This window comes from Lacerta agilis, chromosome 3 (genome assembly GCF_009819535.1).
Source record: "Lacerta agilis isolate rLacAgi1 chromosome 3, rLacAgi1.pri, whole genome shotgun sequence".
Taxonomy (NCBI): domain Eukaryota; kingdom Metazoa; phylum Chordata; class Lepidosauria; order Squamata; family Lacertidae; genus Lacerta; species Lacerta agilis.
This window is the reverse complement of record NC_046314.1, coordinates 4,845,264-4,872,077: the sequence shown is the minus strand read 5'-3', so window position 1 is coordinate 4,872,077 and position 26,814 is coordinate 4,845,264. Positions and strand designations below refer to the sequence as shown.

General features: G+C 45.2%; 2 protein-coding genes across 2 annotated transcripts; both read left to right on the top strand.

Moving 5' to 3' along the window:
* Nucleotides 1-2,825: 2,825 nt before the first annotated feature.
* Nucleotides 2,826-15,615, top strand: LOC117043220 (cytochrome P450 2K6-like). Its single transcript, XM_033142682.1, has 9 exons — nt 2,826-3,008; nt 8,563-8,725; nt 9,201-9,350; nt 10,065-10,225; nt 11,368-11,541; nt 12,123-12,264; nt 12,751-12,935; nt 14,559-14,700; nt 15,413-15,615. Exons 1-9 carry the CDS (start codon nt 2,826-2,828, stop codon nt 15,598-15,600), a joined length of 1,488 nt encoding a protein of 495 aa, XP_032998573.1. The 3' UTR covers nt 15,601-15,615.
* Nucleotides 15,616-18,865: 3,250 nt separating this feature from the next.
* On the top strand, nt 18,866-25,551 carry LOC117043218 (cytochrome P450 2K6-like). Its single transcript, XM_033142681.1, has 9 exons — nt 18,866-19,063; nt 20,549-20,711; nt 21,165-21,314; nt 22,430-22,590; nt 23,138-23,311; nt 23,604-23,745; nt 24,258-24,442; nt 24,860-25,001; nt 25,349-25,551. The coding sequence occupies exons 1-9, from the start codon at nt 18,881-18,883 to the stop codon at nt 25,534-25,536; spliced, it is 1,488 nt and encodes a 495-aa protein (XP_032998572.1). The 5' UTR covers nt 18,866-18,880; the 3' UTR covers nt 25,537-25,551.
* Nucleotides 25,552-26,814: the final 1,263 nt, after the last annotated feature.

Here is a 26,814-nt window from a genome sequence, read left to right as displayed (position 1 = left end):
CAGAAATTTGCTCGCTGAAACGAAATGGATTGGACTGAACAGATTCCAACATCGTTCCTGCTCATCCTTACGATTATATTCATTTTGAAACGGGGCAGTTTCTGGAATAGGAGCAGCAAAAATCTCCCACCAGGTCCTACACCTTTACCACTTCTTGGAAATCTCCACATGATGGATCTGAAGAGACCTTACAGAACAATATTAAAGATAACGTTTTCTGTTCTTTCTGCAGCAAGGCAAAGATTCTATGGATGTTTTTAGGCCAGGTTCCATCTCATATATGCATATATGCAAAAATGACAAAACTCTGTCAAGTATCACTTATTCCTTTTTTCTTCCTTTTTGTGTGTGATTTCTGTTATGGTTTAGGCTGAATTAGCTGATCTGTGCAGTGGAGGGACTGGGTCACTGGAGGAGGGGAATAGGAATTCTACAACCAGCCTTATCTGCAAAAATTATTTTCTATTGCATCTGCAGAAAACAGCGGCAGGAGACTCTTCCAGGTGGTTCGCAATCTAGCAGAACCACCTTCGTCACCGGGGTCTGGTAGGGACCCCAAGATCTCCTGCAATGCTTTTGCAAAGTTTTTTGCAGATAAAGTCGCTCAGATTTGGAAGGAGGTAGACTCCACCGTGGGAGCAGGACCAGGGCGGGAGAGTGCTAGAGCCCTGTCTAGTCATGTTTCATGGGATCGATTCCAATCTGTTACCTCCCAGGATGTGAACAGGCTGCTTGGACGGGTGAAACCGACCACCTGTCTCCTTGATCCTTGCCCATCCTGGCTAATAAAAGCTAGCCGGAAAGGGCTGGGCCATGGGCTCTGCGTGGTGGTGAATGCTTCCCTCTGCGAGGGAATCTTTCAAGACCTGCTGAAAGAGGCAGTCATTAAACCGCTTCTTAAAAAAACATCTTCAGACCTGGCCAATATGGCCAACTATCGCCCAGTCTCAAATCTACCATTCTTGGGTAAGGTAATTGAGTGGGTGGTCGCTGAACAACTCCAAGCACGCCTGGAAGACGCGGACCATTTGGATCCTTTCCAATCAGGTTTCAGGCCTCATCATGGGACTGAAACTGCCTTGGTCGCACTGGTCGGTGATCTTCGGCGGGCTAGGGACAAAGGTGAGAGCTGTTTCCTAGTTCTGCTGGATCTCTCAGCGGCCTTTGACACCATTGGCCATAACATCCTTCTGGACCGTCTAGAGGGGTTGGGAGCTGGGGGCAATGTGGTTCCGCTCCTTCCTCCTGGGCCGTGTTCAGAAAGTGGTGGTGGGGGAGGAGTGTTCAGACCCCTGGGCTCTCAATTGTGGGGTGCCTCAGGGTTCCGTCCTCTCCCCCATGCTCTTTAATATCTATATGAAACCGCTGGGAGAGATCATCAGGGGGTTTGGGCTGGGTGTTCATCAGTATGCGGATGATACCCAGCTCTAGCTCTCTTTTAAATCAGAACCAGTAAAGGCGGTGAAAGTCCTGTGTGAGTACCTGGAGGCTGTTGGAGGATGGATGGCGGCTAACAGATTGAGGTTGAATCCTGACAAGACAGAAGTACTGTTTTTGGGAGACAGGAGGCGGGCGAGTGTGGGGGACTCCCTGGTCCTGAACAGGGTAACTGTGCCCCTGAAGGATCAGGTGCGTAGCCTGGGAGTCAATTTGGGCTCACAGATGTCCATGGAAGCGCAGGTTAATTCTGTGTCCAGGGCGGCTGTCTACCAGCTCCATCAGGTACGCAGGCTGAGACCCTACCTGCCCGCAGACTGTCTTGCCAGAGTGGTGCATGCTCTTGTTATCTCCCGCTTGGACTACTGCAATGCGCTCTACGTGGGGCTACCTTTGAAGGTGACCCGGAAACTGCAATTAATCCAGAATGCGGCAGCTAGACTGGTGACTGTGAGTGGCCGCCGGGACCACATAACACCGGTCCTGAGAGATCTGCATTGGCTCCCAGTACGTTTCCGAGCAAAATTCAAAGTGTTGGTGCTGACCTTTAAAGCCCTAAACGGCCTCGGTCCTGTATACCTGAAGGGTCGTCTCCACCCCCACCGTTCAGCCCGGACACTAAGATCCAGCACCGAGGGCCTTCTGGGGGTTCCCTCACAGCGAGAAGCAAAGCTACAGGGAAGCAGGCAGAGGGCCTTCTCGGTAGTGGCGCCCACCCTGTGGAACGCCCTCCTATCAGGGGTCAGAGAGATAAACAACTACCTGTCATTTAGAAAATACCTCAAGGCAGCCCTGTTTAGGGAAGTTTTTAATCCATGACTTTGTATTATATTTTAATATTTGTTGGAGGCCGCCCAGAGTGGCCGGGGAGACCCAGCCAGATGGGCGGGGTATAAATAAATTATTATTATTATTATTATTATTATTATTATTATTATTATTATTATTAGCATTTCTTAACTCAGATATCTCCAAGTACACCAGAACTTAGGTGTACTTAGGCTGACACTGGGAACTTAAGGCAAAAATCTCCCAATAGTTCAATAATTATGCAAGAGGATTTTATAACGATTGTTTGGGTCCCTTCCAATTCTCCAGTTCTGTTATTCTGTTCTAAACCTGAACATTGGAACTCCCAAGAATTCAAAAGAGGTTAAACCTGCTGAAAGATGTTTTCATTTCAGAAATAAAACACCTCCACCCAAGTAAATACAAAGGGAAAGCTAAATCATCAAGTGGAAGGCATTCCATTGAATGAAATGATTGGCTAGAGACAGTTCCTAGTATGATAAATTTGCTGCTCATTTCAGCCGGCAGACATTGTCCCTGATCAATCTATGTTGTGACTTTCACAGTAATCACTTCAGAAAGTTGCTCGCTGAAAAGAAATGGATTGGACTGAACAGATTCCAACATTGTTGCTGTTCATCCTTACGGTTATATTCATTTTGAAATGGAGATGTTTCTGGAATAGGAGCTCCAAAAATCTCCCACCAGGTCCTACACCTTTACCACTTGTTGGAAATCTCCACATGATGGATCTGAAGAGACCTTACAGAACAATGTTAAAGGTAACGTTTTCTGTTCTTTCTGCAGCAAAGCAAAGATTCTGTGGATGTTTTTAGGCCAGGTAGATGTCAGTGTTCCATCTCATATATGCAAAAATGATAAAACTCTTGTCAAGTATCGCTAATTCCTTTTTTCTTCCTTTTTGTGTTTGATTGCTGTTATGGTTTAGGCTGATAGCTGATCTGCGCTGTGGAGGGACAGGGTCACTGGAGGAGGGGAATAGAAATCCCACAACCAGCCTTATCTGCAAAAATTAGCTGCAAAATTATAGAACTTTTCAATGTGAAGCCAGCACGTCTGAAAACAGTCTTGGAATCCATTCAAGTTTTCACAATCATTTTACGTGAAACAAAACAAAGCATTTATATTGCTGAATGTGTGCTTATAAGTGTGCCCATGTCTGAAATTATTGAGAATGTTCATCTCTTCGCAACACCCACAGTTGCCAGGATTCTTTGGGCAGGTGTAAAAATTTGCATTAGATTAAATCTAGATTCTCCTTCATGGATCACTGCCTTGTCGTGGCGAAGGGGCTTGAATAACTCAGGGAAGCTTTTCAATGTGAGGGCACAAGGAGAAGGGGACGACAGAGGATGAGATGGTTGCACAGTGTTCTCAAAGCGACTGGCATGAGTTTGGCCAAACTGCGGGAGGCAGTGGAGGATAGGGGTGCCTGGCGTGCTCTGGTCCATGGGGTCACGAAGAGTCGGACACGACTGAACGACTGAACAACAACAAATCTAGATTAAGTCTCCAAGGTAATTTTAGCTAAAGGCGATATTGGAAAGCCCTAGCACGCCATGGGTGAAACAGAGGAACCTAATTATGAGCAGCCAGAACTGATAGCTCAGTTGGTTGAGTAAGATACTTTTATTTTTATTTTATTTTTAATAATTTTTATTAAATTTTACATACATTCTTTTAAACAACCATTCTTATTCATCTCTTATACATATTTTTGACTTCCCTCAACCGTTTCTCAGGATTTTGAAATTTTCAAATTCCTTATTGTATTTCCAACTTCACTATTATTTTTTATCACAACAATTATTACCATCCAAAATTATTTCCCTATTTCCTAAATTTAACCTTACAAAACTATTTGCATGATTTGTTGTTTGCAATTGTCTTTCAAATATTTCTCAAACTTAATCCAATCCTTCAGGAACTCCTTGTCCCGCCGGTTTTCGTACTCTTCCTGTCATCTTATCTAATTCTGCATAGTCCATTAATTTTGTCTGCCATTCTTCCATTGTCGGTAATTCTTCTGGCTTCCATTTCTGTTCCAATAACATTCTTGCTTCTGTTGTTGCATATAAGAACAGTTTTTTTATGTTGTCTATTAATCTCTTTCCCTACATTTCCAAGCAAAAATGCTTCTGGTTTCTTTATAAATGTATATTTCAACATTTTTTTCATCTCATTATATATCATTTCCCAGAAGCCTTTCACCTTCTTACATTCCCACCACATATGATCAGGGCCGGTGCTAGGGTTTTTTGCGCCCTAGGCAATATCACCTTCTGGCGCCCCCCCCCCACCCGGCCAATTACATTTCCAACACAGATGTATTATAGGAAGAATAAAAAGCACAGAATTTGAAATTGCTAATTTATTTTTTAAAAAATTGTGAAAACAAGTCATAAAACAATTTCTGATTTATTTTCTCAAACAGAACACAGTTTTAGCACAGAAATCACTTTGAAAAATGTTAAATGTGATGCTGAAATTTAAGTCTCTTTAATGTTTCAATTTCAAGCAAATCAAAATCTTATTTTACGTGCCTTTTCCTTTAGAAATTTTGTTAACAGTTCCAGTTCCAGGGCCCAGGTAGGGGTGGCAGGACAGAGATCTCAGCCTGAAACTCTGGAAAGCCATTGCTGCCAGTCAGTGCAGGGAGCACTGAGATAGATGGTCTGTTTTCAGTATAAAGCAGCACCCTATTTTTCTGAGGAAAGAGGGAGGGAGGGGAGGGGAGGAAGGAAGGAAAGAGGGAGAGGGAGAGGGAGAGAGGAAGGAAAGAGGGGAAAGAAAGAAGAGTAGGAAAGAAGGAAGGGAATAAAGAAGGAAAGAAAAAGAAAGAGGGAGAGAAGAAAGGAAGGAGGGAAGAAAATGAAGGAGAGGGAGAGAAATAATAGGAACGAGGGAGAGGAAGAAAGGAAGGAAGGAGAAAAAGAAAGAAAGAAAGAAAAAGAAAGGGAGGGAGGGAAGGAAGGAAGGAAGGAAGGAAGGAAGGAAGGAAGGATGGATGGATGGATGGATGTGGAAAAGAGAGAGGAAAATAGAATTTGGTAAGTGGGGAAAGTGGGGAAGAGAAAAAGGAAGGCTGGAAAAAGATGTGGCCGAGGGGGGAAAGGGGGGGAAAAGGGGATGGGGAAAACAGGTAAACCATAAAGAGGAGAGGCGAAGAGGGGAAACCATAAAGAGGAGGAGAGGTGAAGAGAGGCGAAGAGGGGAAAGTGAAAAAAGGAGAAATCAGGAGAGAGTTGGGCGGGACGGAGGGCAGGGGAGACATGGGCAGGGTCCTGCCTGCTCGCACAAGGGGCTTCTGCGCCTCACCGGCGCACAAGGCTTAAGGCAAATAAGGTAAACCACAATGAATGGCGGTAACAATTACAAAGGCAAAAGGGCTTTCAGGGACGAGGAGGCGGAGCGGGTAGCTTTCCTGCACTCGAGGTGAGCCGCGCCGACACCTCCCAGCTCCTCCCTTTCCACTCCCTCCCTAACGCTATTCCTGCGTGAGGGTGGGGGTGAGCACAGCTCCTCGTCCCCCCTTTTAGGGCAGCCGTTGTCGATCGAGCCGCGCGCGCGTGCGTGTGTATATGTGTGCGCGCGCGCACGCGACACCGCAGTGGAGCGCGAGACGAGCTCCTGTTACAGTTGCCGCCGCCGCCGCTGCTATTTGGGCGGGCTGGACAGCTGAGGAAGAAGGGCAGCAGAATCCCTCAACGCAGCGGAGCCGGAGCAAGGAAGGGGGGGCGGAGGGGCACATAGTCTGCCAGTCATTCAGAAGCGGAGAACTCAGCAACGGGCCGCCTGACCGTACTTTTCAGCTAACGAAGCATTCCCTTATGGACCGACCTCTCATGCCCCCCGCATGTCTCTTATTTCCGCAACACGAAAAGGCACATACGTACCAAAGAAGACGGAAATCGCCGTTGGCAGCTTAACAATTTACTTATGAATCCTATCCGGGGTTAACACCTCTCTGTGCTGTCGCTGAACAGACGGCTTGAAACTTGCGAGGGAGGGCCAGGGTTCCTTTAAATGCCAGCACGCCTTTGTCAGAGCGTTAGGGTGATCAAAGATTAGCCACTGCGACGGGCGGCATGACTTTCCAACTTATACGCGGCTCTTCTTGCCAACCGCAGGGCCGAGCTGCGCCCTCCTCGCCGGATCTGGCAGGAAACCGAGGCTTCTTCTGCCCCTGAGCGCATCTGCAACGCCGGCAACCCCGGATGCAAGCAGGAAGGCGGCGGGGCTGGGGATCCGCAAAAGGGAGCAGGGAGAGAGCGCTGGGTTTGCAAGATGGGGAGGGGGGAGAGGCAGCCTGAAGGCGGCAGGAAGAGGAGACGAGGGCCGTCTGTTTGGGGGGGTACAAGCCTCGCCTCTTCTTCCAAACGGAGCTGGAGGAGGACAATGCTACCTTGTCGTTAGGAGAGAGCTAGCCGGAGAAACAATCCTTCTGGCCCGGAAGAAAGGTGGAAGCAGGACTGGCAGCACGAAAGTGGAAAGGGGGAGGGTGGGAGGGAGGAGAAGGAAAACTGCACGGCGGCGGCTCTGGGTGCGCGGCCACCAAGCCAGAGGCAAACATCTGCCTGACTTTCACAGCAGCCGCTGGCACCGCCGGGACAGACAGGGCTGGTGCCTGATAGTGGCTGCGCTCTCGTAAGTGGCGCGTTCGCTGCTCAGGAGGGAAAGAAACTTTTAGGTGTCGGTACCCCGAAGTCAGAGTATTAAAAAATTTGATTTGGAATAGAGAAGAGATACTTGGACTGTTTTTAAAGAAGGATAGTTTAATATTATATAAGGTTTGAATGAGAAATACCAGCAGCAGTTTTAGTGGAATAAGAGATAGATAAGGATACAAGAAGTTAAGATTTGTATTAAGAAGTTGTATTTTGATATTTTGATGTTAAATGACTTAAATTTTAGAGATGAAGATTATAAATTTAGGTGAATGAATTGTTGAAATAGATAGAAAGTTACAAAAGTAAATTAGAATTGGAAGCAGAGGAGAGAACGGGGGAAGTCCCCCTAATTAGATTCAAAATAAGATCTTAATTAAATGTATGGAGTGTTGGTGTTCCGGTGTAGGTATGTATTCCTTTTTATTTCTGTTTTTCTTGTTGTATTTGTTGTTGTTGTTTTTTCTATTGTATTTGTATTTGTTTTGATGTGGAAAACCAATAAATTCTTGTTAAAAAAAAAAGAAGAAACTTTTAGGTGTTGTTTGCCCGCCTTTCTTGCCTTGCCCTGAGGCAGCGGGAGGGGAGTGCCCTGAGGAAGCTGCTCGGAGTGCGGGGCGGCGGCACTGAGGAAAGGGCAGAGGGAGGAACTGGAACTGTTTGCCTCAAGAAGGAAGCGGCGAAGGGCGGGCGAGGAAGCGTGCGCGAGGTCCTGGCGGTTGGCTTGGAGAAGGAGCAGCCTCTCTCAGCCCCTTCATTTCTCCCGCAGCAGAGCTCGGCGCTGCCAGCTTGTGCAGGGGCGACGCTCGGGATGCCCCGCAAGCACGTGCAGGAGGAGGGCGACTTCGGGCCGAGTAATTTCTGCGAAGCGCCTGTGCGGTTTATCGCGCGTGCCCCTGCTGTTCGCTTTCCCCGCTGGCTGGCTAACAACAACCCCGCGTGCGTCTCCCCTTACTTCGCGCCCTGCTGGTCGTTAATATCTCCCTCACTCTTCACACGCTTCAGCCTGGCACGAGGCCCCGCCTCGAGGGAGTCGCTCCCCCGGTGGCTAAGAGCAAAGCTAGCCAGAGACTGCCGCCGCCCCTGGCCCAGCCCTCAGCTGCCTTCTTGCCTCCTCGTCGCATCGTCAAATCCTCCGACCAGCCCGCAGCAGCTCCACCAGCAGCAGCCAAGCACCTCCTGGATAGGCGCCAAGGAGGGAAACTGCTGCTGCGCCTGCGCTGGCAGAAAGGAGGCACGGCGCATGAGCAGAGCAGTAGCGCCTGCCTCAGCCTTGGAGGGCAGGCCGCCGGCCATCTTGAGAAGAAGTGGAGGGGCGAAGAAGTTGACGGGCGCAGCGGCGGGGGCCACAAGCGCGGCGCCCCCCCCCCCACCTTTCCCTGCCCTAGGCAGCGCCGGCACTGCATATGATAAAACGTTCCCTCTTTCTCTTTACATTTCCAGCATTTATTACTCACTTTATACATTTTAGCTAATTCTACTGGTGTAATATACCATCTATACATGCTTAGACATTTAAAGTTGATAATTCAGTCACAAATATACCAGGAACCAATGTAAATGAAATCAGTTTTTATTTCAGATCAGAAAGAGATGATGTACGTTTAGTTACCCTTGATGTTTCTCTCTTTTGGTCATTGAACTCCAGTTGTCAAAAGAATATGGCCCCATCTTCCACATCCAAATGGGATTCCAGAAAATGGTGGTGCTGACAGGGTACGAGACAGTCAAGGAGGCCCTGGTGAATCAGGCGGACGCATTTGCAGGGAGACCCATCATCCCAATGTTTGAGGAGTTTGCAAAGGGCTTTGGTGAGGCCTTTCCTTCTGCATAATAGCTTGTGCTGTTTGTGAAATTTAGTTATCATAGCAATATAGAATCTGTAGCAAAAGGTTCATAGAACTGATTATTAGTTTAAATTATTGCTTTGAGGACAGCCTGCCAATTTTTCAATCGACCAGTGTAGCTGCAGCCATTTGATGGATAATGTCAAATGTCTTTGTCACTGCCAGCAAAAGAGTAGCGTTGAGGAAATAGGAGAATCTGGTCGTAAGATAATGTACCATTACATCTGAAGGGCCGTAAACTGGAGAACCCCATGTGCAATTGTGTTCTGTGGGTACAACCCATAGGGATATTGCTGGAGTTCTGGAGAGTGTGTGTCTCATCAGAGACCGAATGAGGGACCAGCTGAGAGGCATCCTCAGTTCCACATAAGAAGGGTGAGGTAAGCCAAAACATATTATCGTGCCCATGGTAACTTGAAACTGGATCTCTTCTCTTCAGGTGTTCTTCTTTCACGTGGTGAAAACTGGAAAGTGATGAGGCGGTTTGCACTAAGCACATTACGGGACTATGGCATGGGAAAGAGGTCCATAGAGGACAGAATTGTGGAAGAATGCAGTGTCCTGATTAAGAGATTTGAATCTTACCAAGGTGGGTTAGTGTTTCCTTCTGGTCCTCCAGGGCAAAACAGCACTACAGCTGAGTGTGCAGTGGGAGCTGAGTGTACAGTGCCGAAGGGGAGCCTTTTCACCTTACAGGCCTGGTGGCGCCCACTGCTGCCACTGCTGCCTCCCCAGGCAAGTAAGCTGCTGGTTTCACGTTCACCTTCGTCCAGTCTCCATCAGGCCGCTAAGGCTGGGGCATCCTCTTCCTAGGCCCTTGTGGGGCAGCATGAGGAGGCTGCTCTCTTTGGGTCAAGGGGTGGCTCAGAGACCAGGGGTGGCTGTGGTGGCTGCCCAGAGGACTCCAAAGGAGAGGGGAGAGGAGAGGAGGCTGAGGGAACACTTCATAAGGGAGGGTGTTTCAAAAAGGGTGAGAGGCTGTAGACCAGGGGTGACATAACTGGCTCCTGAGGCTTGGAGTGTGTTTGCCCAAGAGGGGAACCACAGAAAAAGAATGTAGCTGGACAAGGGAGTCATGGACAAAAAGCGGTAGAAGATCTCTGGTTAGGTATATACCACAATAGCGCCCGTGAATCTTTTTAGCATTTCTTAAGCCAGATATCTCCAAGTGCACCAGAACGTAGGATCAGTTTCTAAGATAAATGTACGGTATACATAGGTAGGCTGACACTGGGAACTGAAGAAGGTGAAGAGCAATTATACTTGGTATTTTATCTGAACATGGTTTAATATTTATGTATAGGACAACCGTTTGAAACCACCACAATTATGAATGCCGCTGTTGCCAATATCATAGTGTCCATCCTACTAAACAAGCGATTTGAATACGAAGATCCCACATTTAGAAAACTTCTGAAGTTGGTCAATGAAAATGTCCGGCTCTTTGGAAGCCCCTCTGTCATGGTAATCTAAGCTTGTCAAATGGAAAAGAAATAAAGAAGGGCCCAAAACAGATTTATTTTAAAAAAGCAAATGTAGAATTTCAAGGCAATGTTCACCCCATTTATTATTTTCATTCATACAATTGGATATTCTGCTTAAAATATACAGTAATAGTTAGATAACTTAAACCATAATTGACTTTTTGTGTGTTGATGCATGATGTTATGAAATTATATATAGTTGAAATATTTTCTTCAGTAATTTCATTTTTTAATAGTTTTTTTAAAGAAATGGACAGGGCGGCCTAACTATTCTTTGGGGACTCTACTTTCTGCATCCGTCTATTGGGAGAATGTCTGTGTATTCCTATGCCCCACTTCCTGACCCACTAGAGGACCTCACCCCCTTATTTTTCTTACTCAGGTGTCTTTGTTGTGCAAGCTTTTTTGAAATTCAAATCAGGTGTGGGGAACATTTGACCCTCAGCCAGAATGGCTAATGGCCAGGGATAATAGAAGCAAGATTGGGGTAGGGCTAAACATACCCCACCGCCAAGACTGATGCTGACATGAGGCGAGGTGAAGCAATTTTCCTCAGGTGGACGATCCAACCGCATCCCTGTCCCTGCTGTTGCACTTCTGGCAGCCACGTCTCAGTTTTGCTCATGCCACATTGGCTGCTGCTACAGTGCCCTTACCCTCACCACTCATATCACAACCTTTGCTGCTGTATTGTGGCAGCGCTGTGGCTAACACCATGGGTGCAGTGGCAGTGGCAGTGGCAGGCCCGGCTGCAACAATGGTGGAGGCAAGGAGGGGGCCTGGATCTGTGGGGGGATAGTGTCAGGGGGGCATTCTGCCACCCCGGCCACTACTAGTTGACCTCTGTCTAGGGGCTTACCCACATCTGAGCAAACTGCTAATCCACTAGTACAAGGGGTCTTGATAACTACAACAGCACATAAGAAAATGGCCCTCCAGCGAACAATATTGCTGCCTTCGCCTCTATGGGATATTTACTCAATGTTGCTCCAACCCGAATACATTATTGTTCTCTGTCATTGTTTATTCCTCTGTGGAAGATGAGCAAACATATTTGGAGTACCACCTGAGAATTACCTGTAAGCAACGGGCTTTTCTCTTTCTCGTATTTTATCCTTACAGCTGTATAACATGTTTCCCGCTCTTGGTTCGCTTTTGGGAGCTCGTCAGACTCTTCTTCACAACAGAGCTGAGGTACATGCCTTCATAAATGCCACCTTCATAAAACACCTCAGAGATCTGGATGAAAACGACCAAAGGAGCTTCATTGATTCATTTCTTCTGAGACAGCAAGAGGTAATGGTGTCTTTTAAGCAAGCCAAGAATAAATTTGGGTATTTTCAAAAGTTGAAATGTTCACATTTTATTTTATTTTTGCTCTATATAGCTTTGGCTAAATCCAGAGTCTGTGACCTGAGTGCTTGCAGGGCTGTTCTCCAGTGGGACGCCCGCTCCTCTCAAAAGAAAAAGGATAAAACAACCTTTGAGATACAGTAGCTCAGCTGGTTGGAATGCATTGCTGTGTATGCCAAGGTTGCAGATTTGATCCCTGTAAGGGACAGCTGCAGTCCTACATTGCAGAAGCTTGGAATAGATGATCTTCAGGTTCCCTTCCAACTCTATGATTACATGATTCGATGACTAGTCCAAGACGTCATGTCCCATCCGCGCCCCCACCCCCCAGTATTTCTTTTGTAGCACGCTCCTTTCTTCTGCCTGTGATGTGCTTTCATGGATAAAAAATATTTTGGTGTGCTTGGTGTGTATTATTTTTTAACTCTTTCCATTCCAGTGAGTGCCCTCCCAGCCCTTAGCTAGCTCCTTGGATATTTGCTCATTCACCTTCTTATAGCCAGTTCTTTCTTTTTACACCCCAGGAGAAGGACAAGCCGAATGGATATTTCCACAATGAAAACCTAAAAGCCGTTGTGAGTAACTTATTTACAGCCGGCATGGAGACCACATCTACCACACTGTGCTGGGGACTGATACTAATGATGAAATATCCTGAAATTCAGAGTGAGTGCTTTTCAGTGGCTTGGCTCACATTACCCGATCATATCTTGATTCCAGTTATACATAACTCGCTGGGGAGCTGGGAGGGTGAGCCCCACAATTTTCACTGTGGTGTGCGGCCCCCCTCAATATTCCACAACTGGGTGGGCCTTTTTGGGCCTAGTTTCACTGTGTGACATCACGCATGTCAGCCCCCACCCCCCACCCCACCGCAATGTTCCTGACTTTCGCTTCCTGCATAACTATCAGCAAATTGTGAGTTTCCACTAAAATTCTCAGCTGAATAGCATCTTCCACAACTTTGCATTATGTTGTGAGATTGTGCTCATAGATCAGGCAGTCCCATTGCATAATTAGCTGTCAGTTATCCCAGGAAATCTGAAGATGGCAAACATATGCTTTTGAGTTTAGCATTTGTGGGGACAAGAAAACCACCATTGAGTTTATTTCAATGAAATAAATAAATAAATAACCCTCCGCTGCCTCCAGATAAGGTCCAAGAAGAAATTGTGAAGGTTGTTGGATCTTCTCAACCAAGGATTGAGCACCGAACGAACATGCCATATGTAGATGCTGTGATCCATGAGATCCAGAGATTTGCTGACATTGTCCCAACAAATCTACCCCATGCAACCACTGTGGATGTTACCCTCAAAGGCTACTTCATTCCAAAGGTAATCACTTGGATTATACTGCATTCTTTGCTCAGCTGACTGCAATCAATTTCTTCATTAATTAGGACATTACACTTTAGGCCAGTGGTGGCGAACCTATGGCACGCGTGCCGGAGGCGGCACTCAGAGCCCTCTCTGTGGGCACGCGCAACGTCGCTCCATAATAGTAGTAGTAGTAGCAGCAGCTAAATAGCCACTCAGAATTGCAAGGGAGCTGGAGGAGACTGTGGGAGGAGCGAGCACTCCCGGACACACTGAAAGTGTGTGTGTGGGGGGGGGTGGTGTCGTCCCGAAAAGAAGCGGCTCTGGCTTCCTGCCCTGTCAGCAGCCAGACGAGGAGGGCAAGTTGAGGTTAGGCGCAGCGTGTAACGTGAGGGAAGGTGAGAGGACGCTTGAAGCACAGGACTTCAGAGGTTCCTTTCATCAAATGAGGGGGTGGGCCGCAACCGCCGCTATCCCAACCCTCATTGCCTGCCTGCCTGCCTGCCTGCCATCCAGCCAGCCATTCTTTGTGCGCATGGGCAGGGTGTGTATGTGAGACCCAGACAGCCAGGCAGAGGGACCCCACTTGGGGTGCTTCCCCACATGGCCCTAATGCGCCCCGTTTTCCTCTGCCTGCTGGAAGGCGGCTGCGCGCGCTCCACATTCTGCCCAAGTTGCTTCCCTTCTCTGGCCAGGCTGTCCAGTTCCTCCCACTTTGTGTGCTTCAGCAATGGAAGCAAATTATGCATGCAAACATATTGAAAGAACCATCGAACACAGTGGTTCTAACTTCTGAGTAAACTTCCTGAAAATGAGATCCTTAAAGTGTGGAATTCTCTGGCAAATAATTTTAAGACAATGAAAGCACTTGGCATTGCTTTCCTTACTTTGTTTGGATCATCTTATGCTAGTGAGCAGCTGTTTTCAGCTTTGAATTATATCAATTCTGACACCAGAAACAGACTAACAGTTGACCTGAGTGCTGCACGTGTTGCTCTCAAACTTACAAAGTATGAGCCAAGGTTAGACAAATTATCAGCATGCATACAACAGCACAAATCACATTAATTATTCAAAAGCATGCCAAATGCAAACTTTTACCTTTCAATAAAAAGTTGTTTGTATCATTGAAAGCTCTGTTACTGCATTTTTCTTCTAAGACAAAAGGTGTTAATGTATGAGTCATTTTTTCTAAACTAAAACCTCAATATTCAGGTTAAATTGCTGTTTTGGCACTTTGCGATAAATAAGTGGGTTTTGGGTCGCAGTTCGGGCACTCAGTCTCTAAAAGGTTCGCCACCACTGCTTTAGGCTAACCCTAGGAGCAGGCCCCACTGACCTCCCTTTAAATTTGGGGGCCTTTCCCCCACCTGGGGGCCCCAGTTCCCTAGTCTGGGCCTACTTGCTTCTGCCTTCCTTTCTGCATACAGGTCTTTATTGAGTCGTCCCAGAAAAGTTGGGCAAGGGGCTCAGTCAACAATTCTCTCAGCCCAATGATGACTGTTTAAGGAGCTAATGTCATATAATCTCTGGATTATATTCTGGATCATTTCTTGCATTAAAAAACAAGGACTATATCATAATGATTTTGCTTGAGGGGCCATATCCACTTTTAAAATAACTCTTGCTTTTCCTTTGCAGGGGACTCACATTGTGCCACTACTGACCTCCGTGCTGCACGATGAATCTCAGTGGGAAAAACCATACCAATTTTATCCTGAGCACTTTCTTGACTCTGAAGGAAAGTTCAGAAAGAGAGATGCATTCCTGCCTTTCTCTGCAGGTAACTTATTTTGTGTCTATTTATACATATCCAATGTGAGCTTAATGAACAGGCCATCCTAAACATCTTAACAAAAAGTAAAACTTGGACAGAGGACCCAGTCCCAAACTCTGGAGTGCTTCTATCTGTCATTTAGAACTGCAATAAGATACGCAACATTATTCGTTTTCAGTAGGTTAACTTCTGGGCCAGTGGCCAAATGGGACACTTCAAGGCCCTCGAACCACCCTCAGAACTTCCCCCAGGCCTTGGCTTTCAGTGGACCTGCTCTGTGCTCCCCTTGTTGCTTTGGCCTGGCCAGAATGTGCCATTGATCTGTGATAATGGCACCTGCTTGCTGTGAGGCAGAATGGATACAGGTTGTTTGGAGGATGAGGTGCAGAAAACTCTCAGACCATGGGCTGAAAAACATCCGCTCACCTTGATTTTCAGCCCTGTAGAATGCTCCCTGCTGGGGGTTCATCTTGCCAACATTCCTCAGGTGAAAATCGGGACATTTTTCACACCCACCCAACTCACCCTCCTCGACATCCCATTTGTGGTCCCCCCCCCTTTCAGAAGAAGGGCAGTGCCACCCCTACAACAATGGGACTCAGCACACACACCCTCCCCTGTCCTGAGATCCTCCCCTTAGCCCCAATTTGATGTTATTCTTTTGGTAGATTTGCAAAAGGAAAAAGCCAGTTTCAATCCTGCCTGTGCTTCCTTACAGGTCGGAGAGAATGTATAGGTCAGACTCTTGCCAAAATGGAGCTCTTCCTCTTTTTTACAAGCCTCCTGCAGAGATTCACTTTCCAGCTACCTCCTGGAACATCTGTAGATGACCTGGATTTTACGCCTGCTATTGGGTTCACAACACCACCAGTCCCCCACCAAGTCTGTGCTCTGCCACGTTCATAAGACACAAACTTCATGGGTTGCTTATCCTCCCTGTGTGCAATGCAGACCGTTTTTTAAACACCCTTATTAACCATGGACGTTTTGGTTCAGTAGACTTCCCATCAGATTGGCTTATGATGTGTCACAAAACTTAAGTGTTGCACACTATGTTGTACTTACTGTTTATAGTAAAAATGACACACACACTCACACACACACACACACACACATCTATATATAATTAAAATTTCCAAATTAACAATCCAATCAAAACCATATTAAATATTCCAAATTATACATATACATATCAAATAAACCAAATATTCTGCCGAATTATAATTTACTTGTTTTTTTGGGACCTCCCATGCTTCAAGGTTTGGAGGGCTGATCTCATCTCAGTTTTACTGCATTTTATATGCATTCCAATAGTTCCTTTAGTTCTTCCTGTTGTTAGCCTTATTCTTTCACAGCCTCTGAATTGTTCCCACAGGCGAGTTGAAGTAGATGGTGTATTTCTGTGTGGATTTTATGTCAATATGATTCCTCCATAAATTCACAGTATCTCATCACACGCCGGTGTTCCTACCGAATCAGTTCCAAAAATCTTTTTTTGTTGTTGGCAGCCGCCATCTTGCATAGTTCCGATAACATCAAATCTAAGCGTCTGCTCCGTAATTTCCCCGAACCAGTTACACCAAACATCCGACAGCCTTTCCAGGGGGGATTAACCAAATCACATAGAAGTAGGAAAATAATCACATATTAGAGGCTCTCCCCCCCCCCCGCCCCTGCTATGGCTTTCTATTGTTATGCAGTTTGGGTTTAATTGCAATATGGTGGATTTCCAAAAACTATGATGCAGCTCAAACAGATATTCCAGGAAACCTTCCAAAAAAATCATCAAGATTTGTGTTAATTGTAGTGCTTTAGTTCAGCCTAGGAATTTAATATTGAAAGTTCTTTCATTCTGATCGGGAAATAATTAGAATAATAATAATAATAATAATAGAATAATAATTTATTGGCCAAGTACATTTTTCAATATACTCGGAATTTGCTTTGGCTACATTACAATGTAAAATACATTATACAAACAAAAGTAATTTACAGAGCAAGAGCCGAGGCTGCCCTTCTCGGCGCCTTTTAAGCTGTGTTGGTGAGTGTAGGCCTGCCTCCTAGGCCCGATGGAGTTGGCCGGAGGAGGGAGCAGTCTTCCCAGACACTCACAGCAGCAGCAGCAGCAGCAACAGCAGCAGTGTTACCTACTAACATTGAAATCTGTATTTTTTGTGTCAAGCCACTTCATTCCTTGTGTATTTTATTGCGTCATCATGTGGTTCTAAGTCAGGTATCCCCAAACTCGGCCCTCCAGCTGTTTTGGGACTACAATTCCCATCATCCCTGACCACTGGTCCTGTTAGCTAGGGATGATGGGAGTTGTAGTCCCAAAACATCTGGAGGGCCGAGTTTGGGGGTGCCTGTTCTAAGTGGAGGGCACTTTTAAAAACAAAGATTTAAGCGATGGCTGGTCAAAAAGGAGTAGTACAAAGCAGCTGCTTCCCTCCACTCTGATCAAGAGGCTGAGATTTTAACTGAGGGCCTCAGGTATAGCAAGTCTGCAGGTAACAAACTAGATTAAGTCTTTCCATGTGAAAAGAGCAGTGATAAATTTCACTTGTCTTTACAATTTGCATCAGGAATCTGATTAAGAACATTAAATAAAAACTTACTCTGTGGAGAAATCCTATTTTAAAAATGGAGGGGGGAACTGGATGGGAGATGCTGTGATCACTAGACCTGCACTATTTTGCTTTCTTTGAATAAAGAGTTAACTTCCCCGGCACTGGTGGTGTTTTTATTGCTGACCTACTCCTGACTTCAGCTCCTGCCAGCTTATGAGGACTGAAGGTCTCCACCTTCCCACTGCCCTCTAAAGCCCCTCCCCAGCGGCCTACATCTCCATCCCCTTGCATCTCATGACTTTGCCGTCTTCATTGCTCTCCATGTTGTGGGTGACCAGGGAGAAGGGAGCTGGTCTCAGCAGGAGGGGGAGACTCCCCGGATGAGGCAGGCTGCGTCATCTCTGTCTCCTGACCCCCTTCCTCTCCTGTCTGAACTGTTCTCTGCCCCCGTTTCTTCCTGCTCACGAAACCCTGTTACCTCTTCAGCTTCCAACACCTCCTCCTCCTCCCAGTCAGCTCCCTCTTCTCCCACTGGCCACTCGTCCCACCACCAGTCCCCTGACTCAGAGCCTTCTCCCTCTGGGGATTTCCCAGCTGCTGCCTCCCATCACAGCCAGTCCATGACACCTAACCTCTTTCAGCTTTTTTTTACAACCCACTGGTGGATAAATGTTACGAAATAAATAAATAGGGTTGGGGTGCATTTCGCAGGCTCTTGAATTTTCCCAAGAACATCTCCCTATGTTGCTGGCAGCGGTATATTAATTAACTAAACTAGCTACACACACATGCCGAATAGCAGAATATTTGTACAGAAGGCGTTCAGGAGCTTCTGAGACTATCTCAAAGATTTCTCACTAGTTCAATAATTACGCAAGAGGGTTTCTTAACAGCTGTTTGAGTTCCTTCCAAATCTCCAGTTCTGTGATTCTAAAATGTTATTCTAAACCTGAACGTTGGACCTCCCGAGAATTCAAAAGAGGTTGAAGCTGCTGAACGATGTGTTCATTTCAAGAAGAAAACACCCCAACTCAAGTGAGTATAAAGGGGTGCGGGTGGTGCTGTGGTCTAAACCACTGAGCCTCTTGGGATTCCTGATTGGAAGGTTGGCGGTTCGATTCCCTACGACCAGGTGAGCTCCCTTTGCTCTGTCCCAGCTCCTGCCAACCTAGCAGCTCAAAAGATGTCCAGTGCAAATAGATAAATACGTACTGCTGTGGAGGGAAGATAAATGGCATTTCCGTGCGCTCTGGCACTTGTCACGATCCTCCGTGTGTCAGTAGCAGTTTAGTCATGCTGGCCACATGACCCAGAAAGATGTCTGTGGACAAACTCTGGCTCCCTCGGCCTGAAAGCGAGATGAGCGCCGCAACCCCATTGTCACCTTTGACTGGACTTAACCGTCCAGGGGTCCTTTACCATACATTTAAAGGGAAAGCTAAATCATCAAGCGTAGATTGCAGTAAAGTCTGGGGGAAAGTGGAAGGCATGCCATTGAATGAAATGATTTGCTAGTATGATAAATTTGCTGCTCATTTCAGCCAGCAGACATTGTCCTTGATCAAACTATGTTGTAACTTTCACAGTAATCACTTCAGAAATCTGCTCACTGAAAAGAAATGGATTGGACTGAACAGATTCCAACATTGTTACTGCTCATCCTTACGATTATATGCATTTTGAAACGGGGAAGTTTCTGGAATAGGAGCTCCCAAAATCTCCCACCAGGTCCTACACCTTTACCACTTGTTGGAAATCTCCACATGATGGATCTGAAGAGACCTTACAGAACAATGTTAAAGGTAACATTTTCTGTTCTTTCTGCAGCAAAGCAAAGATTCTGTGGTTGTTTTTAGGCCAGGTAATGTCAGTGTTCCGTCTCATATATGCATATATGCAAAAATGACAAAACTCTGTCAAGTATCACTTATTCCTTTTTTCTTCCTTTTTGTGTGTGATTGCTGTTATGGTTTAGGCTGATAGCTGATCTTTGCTGTGGAGGGACTGGGTCACTGGAGGAGGGGAATAGGAATTCCACAACCAGCCTTATCTGCAAAAATTAGCTGCAAAATTTTCGAACTTTTCAATGTGAAGCCAGCACGTCTGAAAAAAAGTCTTGGAATCCATTCAAGTTTTTACAATCATTTTACGTGAAACAAAACAAAGCATTTATATTGCTGAATGTGGGATTTTAAGTGTGCCCATTTCTGAAATTATGTTCTTATTGAGAATGTTCGTCTCTTCGCAACACCCACAGTTGCCAGGATTCTTTGGGCAGGTGTAAAAATTTGCATTAGATTAAATCTAGATTAAGTCTCCAAGGTAATTTTAGCTAAAGGCGATATTGGAAAGCCCTAGCACGCCATGGGTGAAACAGAGGAACCTAATTATGAGCAGCCAGAACTGATAGCTCAGTTGGTTGAGTAAGATACTTTTATTTTTATTTTATTTTTAATAATTTTTACATACATTCTTTTAAACATCCATTCTTATTCATCTCTTATACATATTTTTTACTTCTCTCAACCGCTTCTCAGGATTTTCAAATTTTCAAATTTCTTACTGTATTTCGAACTTCACTATTATTTTTTATCACAACAATTAATTATTACCATCCAAAATTATTTCCATAATATTTCCTAAATTTAACCTTACAAAACTTCTTGTGGGCCTATTAGCGTGATTTGTTGTTTGCAATTGTCTTTCAAATATTTCTCAAACTTAGTCCAATCGTGCAGGAATTCCTGGTCCCGCTGGTTTTCGTACACTTCCTGTCATCTTATCTAATTCTGCATAGTCCATTAATTTTGTCTGCCATTCTTCCATTCTCGGTAATTCTTCCTGCTTCCATTTCTGTGCCAATAACATAATTGCTGCTGCTGTTCCATATTAGAACAGTTTTTTATCTTGTCTAATAATCTCTTTTTCTACATTTCCAAGCAAAAATGCTTCTGGTTTCTTTATAAATGTATATTACAACATTTTTTTCATCTCATTATATATCATTTCCCAGAAGCCTTTCACCTTCTTACATTCCCACCACATATGATAAAACGTTCCCTCTTTCTCTTTACATTTCCAGCATTTATTACTCACTTTATACATTTTAGCTAATTTTACTGGTGTAATATACCATCTATACATGCATAGACATTTAAAGTTGATAATTGAATCACAAATATACCATGAACCCATGTAAATGAAATCAGTTTTTATTTCAGATCTGGGAGAGATTATGTACGTTTAGTTACCCTTGATGTTTCTCTCTTTTGGTCGTTGAACTCCAGTTGTCAAAAGAATATGGCCCCATCTTCCACATCCAAATGGGATTCCAGAAAATGGTGGTGCTGACAGGGTACGAGACAGTCAAGGAGGCCCTGGTGAATCAGGCGGACGCATTTGCAGAGAGACCCATCGTCCTGATTTTTGAGGAGTTTGCAAGGGGCTTTGGTGAGGCCTTTCCTTCTGCATAATAGCTTGTGCTGTTTGTGAAATTTGGTTAGTTCATAGAACTGATTATTAGTTTAAACTATAGCTTTGAGGACAGCCTGCCAATTTTTCAATCGACCAGTGTAGCTGCAGCCATTTGATGGATAATGTCAAATGTCTTTGTCACTGCCAGCAAAAGAGTAGCTAGCAGGAGAATCTAAATAGGAGAATCTGGTCACAAAATAATGTACCATTACATCTGAAGGGCCGTAAACTGGAGAACCCCTTGTGCGATCGTGTTCTGTGGGTACAACCCATAGGGATATTGTTGGAGTTCTGGAGAGTGTGTGTCTTATCAGAGACCCGATGAGGGACCAGCTGAGAGGCATCCTCAGTTGCACATAAGAAGGGTGAGATGAGCCAAAACATATTATCATGCCCATGGTAACTTGAAACTGGATCTCTTCTCTTCAGGTGTTCTTTTTTCACATGGTGAAAACTGGAAAGTGATGAGGCGGTTTGCACTAAGCACATTACGGGACTATGGCATGGGAAAGAGGTCCATAGAGGACAGAATTGTGGAAGAATGCAGTGTCCTGATTAAGAGATTTGAATCTTACCAAGGTGGGTTAGTGTTTCCTTCTGGTCCACCAGGGCAAAACAGCACTACATTAGATGCCAAGAACATTGTCTTCTATACATATTGCTAATTCTCAGAACTATAGTAGGCTAACCATGATTCCCTGTGAAGAAGTAACCCATCTGCAGTGTTCAGGGCAGTTTTTTTCAACCCGTGTGCCATGGCACCCTCCGGTGCCTTGAATGATGGTCAGGGTGCCATGGGCAAGTCTGGCCTCTGTCCCTCTTTCCTTCCCTCCCTCCACGGATGCCCTCTCCCATCTCTGCCTCCCAGAGGCTTGCACAGCTGTTTGTTGCAGCAACCCTGGCTACAAGCTCCCCAGGTGAACGGTCCCTCTGGGGCTGGCCAGGGGGTGCTGGTTGCCAGGAGCTGAGGGGGTTCAGCCAGTCCACCAGCCCAGGATGTTGGGAATGGACAGACAAGCGGGAGGCTGGGCAGGCAGGCACCGCACTGGCCTTTATTGTGCTTGCTGTGTGCAAGGCCTGCCTGGGAGTTGAGTGTACAGTTATAGAACAGAAATTGGCAAAGGGTTGGCAGATTACAAATGTGTATCAGTCACTATTACAGGAAATGTCTAGATAAAGGAGCCCTGCCAAGTATGTATCTAGAAGATCATTTAACATCTAGAAGATCTTTTAACATCTAGAAGTGGCCCCCCAGGGGATGTTTTATCAGAGGCTGGAATATAAATCTGTTGTGGCAATAACTGCTGTGCACAAGACGCTTCTACCAGGGGGACCAGAAATGAAATAGAAATATCTGTTTAATCTGCTTGCTTCTTCTTGAAGACACTGGGGTTGAATAATTAAAGCAATTTGGCTCGATAAAAAGGGGAGCCTTTTCACCTTACAGGCCTGGTGGCGCCCACTGCTGCTACTGGTTAGGTATATAGACCTCTGGTTGGGTATATACCGCAATAGCGCCCGTGAATCTTTTTAGCATTTCTTAACTCAGATATCTCCAAGTCCACCAGAACATAGGATCAGTTTCTAAGATAAATGTACGGTATACATAGGTGGGCTGACACTGGGAACTGAAGGCAGTGAAGAGCAATTATACTTGGTATTTTATCTGAACATGGTTTAATATTTATGTATAGGACAACCGTTTGAAACCACCACAATTATGAATGCCGCTGTTGCCAATATCATAGTGTCCATCCTACTAAACAAGCGATTTGAATACGAAGATTCCACATATAGAAAACTTCTGAAGTTGGTCAATGAAAATATCCGACTTTTTGGAAGCCTCTCTGTCATGGTAATCTAAGCTTTTTCAAATGGAAAAGAAATATTTGGTTGTATTCACAGAAAACTCTATGTGTGTGCAATTCCATATTGTTCAGAATACACTGCAAAACACATTTTGAGAAATATGAGTCGTTTTCAGAACATTTTTAAAAAGCAGTCTTCCACCGATTTAGCTGTATTATTTTCATTCATACAATTGGATATTCTGCTTCAAATATAATAGCTGGATGACTTAAACCATAATTGACTTTCTGTATTTTGATGCCCCTGCCACTAGTGGTCTAACTATACCGTGTTGAGCTCTGTCTAGGGGCTTGGCCACATCTGAGCAAACTGCTAATCCACAAGTGCAAGGGGGCTTGATAACTACAACAGCATGTAAGAAAATGGCCCTCCAGCCAGCTCTATTTGCAGCCTTCGCCTCTAAGGGGTATTTACTCAACGTTGCTCCAACCCAAAAACATTTATTGCTCTGTGGAAGATGAGCAAACATGCTTGGAGTACCACCTGAGAATTACCTGTAAGGCTTTTCTCTTTGCTGTATTTTATCCTTACAGCTGTATAACATATTTCCTGCTCTTGGCTCGCTTTTGGGAGCTCCTAAGACTCTTCTTCACAACAGAGATGAGCTACATGCCTTCGTAAATGCCACCTTCATAAAACACCTCAGAGATCTGGATGAAAACGACCAAAGGAGCTTCATTGATTCATTTCTTCTGAGACAGAAGGAGGTAATGGAGTCTTTTAAGCAAGCCAAGAATAAATTTGGATATTATCAAAATTTGAAATTTTCACATTTAAAAAATACATTTCCATGTGAGCTGGTGTCAAATACACTCTGCACATTTTATTTTATTTTTGCTCTATAAAGCTTTGGCTAGTATCCGGAGTCTGTGACCTGACTGCTTGCAGGGCTGATTTCCAGTGAGTGCCCTCCCAGCCCTTGGCTAGCTCCTTGGATATCTGCACACACAATTTGCTCCTTCACCTTGTTATAGCCAGTTCTTTCTTTTTACACACCAGGAGAAGGACAAGCCGAATGGATATTTCCACAATGAAAACCTAAAAGGCGTTGTGGGTAACTTATTTGCTGCTGGCACGGAGACCACTTCTACCACACTGCGCTGGGGACTGTTAATAATGATGAAATATCCTGAAATTCAGAGTGAGTACTTTTCATTGGGTTGGCTCCCATTACTCTGCGTAGCTAGCATATCTTGATTCCAGTTATACATGGGGGGCCGGGGAGCTGGGGGGTGAGCCCCACAATTTTCAATGAGGTGGACGGCCCCCCTCAATATTCCACAATCGGGTGGGCCTTCTGGGCCTAGTTTCACTGTGTGACATCACCCATGTCAGCCCCCCCCCCAAAAAATGTTGGGTGTAACCGAGCACACATGTTTCTGACTTTCACTTCCTGCATAACTGTCAGCAAATTGTGAGTTTCCACTAAAATTCTCAGCTGAATAGCATCTTCCACAACTTTGCATTATGCTGTGAGATTGTGCTCATGGATCAGAAAGTCCCATAGCATAATTAGCTGTCAGTTACTCCAGGAAATCCGAAGATATGAGGTGATGGCAAACATATGCTTTTGAGTTTAGCATTTGGGGGGACAAGAAAACCACCAATGAGTTTATTTTAACAACAACAACAAAAACCCTCTGCTGCCTCCAGATAAGGTCCAAGAAGAAATTGCGAAGGTTGTTGGATCTTCTCAACCAAGGATTGAGCACCGAACAAAAATGCCATATGTAGATGCAGTGATCCATGAGATCCAGAGATTTGCTGACATTATCCCAACAAATATACCCCGTGCAACCACTGTGGATGTTACCCTCAAAGGCTACTTCATTCCAAAGGTAATCACTTTGATTAAACTGCATTCTTTGCTCAGCTGACTGCAATCAATTTCTTCATTAATTAGGACATTACACTTTAGGCTAACCCTAGGAGCAGGCCCCACTGACCTCCCTTTAAATTTGGGGGCCTTTCCCCCTCCTGGGGGCCCCAGTTCCCTAGTCTGGGCCTACTTGCTTCTGCCTTCCTTTCTCCATACAGGTCTTTATTGAGTCGTCCCAGAAAAGTTGGGCAAGGGGCTCAGTCAACAATTCTCTCAGCCCAATGATGACCGTTTAAGGAGCTAATAGTATATAATCTCTGGAATATATTCCGGATCATTTCTTGCTTTAAAAAACAAAACATTGAGGACTATATCATAACAATTTGCTTGATGGGCCATATCCACTTTTTAAATAACTCTTGCTTTTCCTTTGCAGGGGACTCACATCGTGCCACTACTGACCTCCGTGCTGCACGATGAATCTCAGTGGGAAAAACCATACCAATTTTACCCTGAGCACTTTCTTGACTCTGAAGGAAAGTTCAGAAAGAGAGATGCATTCCTGCCTTTCTCTGCCGGTAACTTATTTTGTGTCTGTTTATACATATCCAATGTGAGCTGAATGAACAGGCCATCCTAAGCATCTTAACATAAAATAAAACATAACATAAACTTAACATAAAATAAAAATAAATCAGAAGCCAGGATGGCTTTCATAATTGTGGGACTGTCACTGGAGAATTGGGACACTTGGAGAGCATGCATTTATTCAAGATGAGTATTCATTCTTGTTGCATTTCAGTATGTTATTATTATGAAATTTTAAACGGTAAGCAGTTTGATGCATTCCATTATAGATAAACCAATAAAATGTTATTAAGAAAGCCATAAACACAGTTTCAATCCTGCCTGCGCTTCCTTACAGGTCGGAGAGCATGTTTAGGTCAGACTCTTGCCAAAATGGAGCTCTTCCTCTTTTTTACAAGCCTCCTGCAGAGATTCACGTTCCGGCTACCTCCTGGAACGACTGAAGATGACCTGGATTTTACACCTGTTATTGGGTTCACAACATCGCCCATGCCCCACCAAGTCTGTGCTCTGCCACGTTCATAAGACGCCAAGTTCATGGGTTGCTTATCCTCCATGTGTGTGCAATGCAGACCGTTTTTTAAACACCCCTATTAACCATCGGCATTTTGGTTCAGTAGACTTCCAGTTGGATTGGCCTATGTCACAAAACTTAAGTGTTGCACACTATGTTCTGCTTAAAGCTTGTAGTAAATATGATTTTGTGTTAATTGTAGTGCTTTAGTTCAGGCTAGGAATTTAATTTTGAAGTTCTTTGATTCCGATCAGAAAAAAAATTACCTACTAACATTGAAATCTGTATTTTTTGTGTCAAGCCACTGCATTCCTTCTGTATTTTATTGCGTCATCGTGTGGTTCTAAGTCAGGTATGGCCAAACTCGGCCCTCCAGCTGTTTTGGGACTACAATTCCCATCACCCCTGACTACTGGTCCTGTTAGCTAGGGATGATGGGAGTTGTAGTCCCAAAACATCTGGAGGGCCGAGTTTGGGGGTGCCTGTTCTAAGTGGAGGGCACTTTTAAAAACAAAGATTTAAGCAATGGGTGGTCAAAAAGGAGGAGTCAGAAGCAGCTGCTTCCCTCCACTCTGATCAAGAGGCTGAGATTTTAACTGAGGGCCGCAGGTAGGCTATAGCAAGCCTACGGGGGGGGGGAGGAACTGGATTTAAAAAGGGGGGGGAGGAACTGGATGGGAGATGCTGTGATCACTAGACCTGAACTATTTTGCTTTCTTTGAATAAAGAGTTAACTTCCCCGGCACTGGTGGCATTTTTATTGCTGACCATCTCTGTCTCCTGACCCCCTTCCTCTCCTGTCTGAACTGTTCCTGCTCACGAAACCCTGTTTCCTCTTCAGCTTCCAACACCTCCTCCTCCTCCCAGTCAGCTCCCTCTTCTCCCACTGGCCACTCATCCCACCACCAGTCCCCTGATTCAGAGCCTTCTCCCTCTGGGGATTTCCCAGCTGCTGCCTCCCATCACAGCCAGTCCATGACACCTAACCACATTGAGCTTTTTTTAAAAAAACAACAACAACCAAGTGGTGGATAAATGTTATGAAATAAATATATAGGGCTGGGTTCCATTTTGCAGTCTCTTCGTCATATCTCTGATGCAGGACTCTTCAGAGGGTGGCCTATAGCTCCCTGAGGCAAATACCACGGCAGAGCACCCTGTGCTGAGGCACACAGATAAAAAACCAGAGGATCCAGGTCCCTCAGGAGACATGGCAGCAGCCCAAGCTCCTCCTTCAAGACACCTCGCTTCAAGGAATCAGAGATATAAGGGAAGACGCAACTGAATCC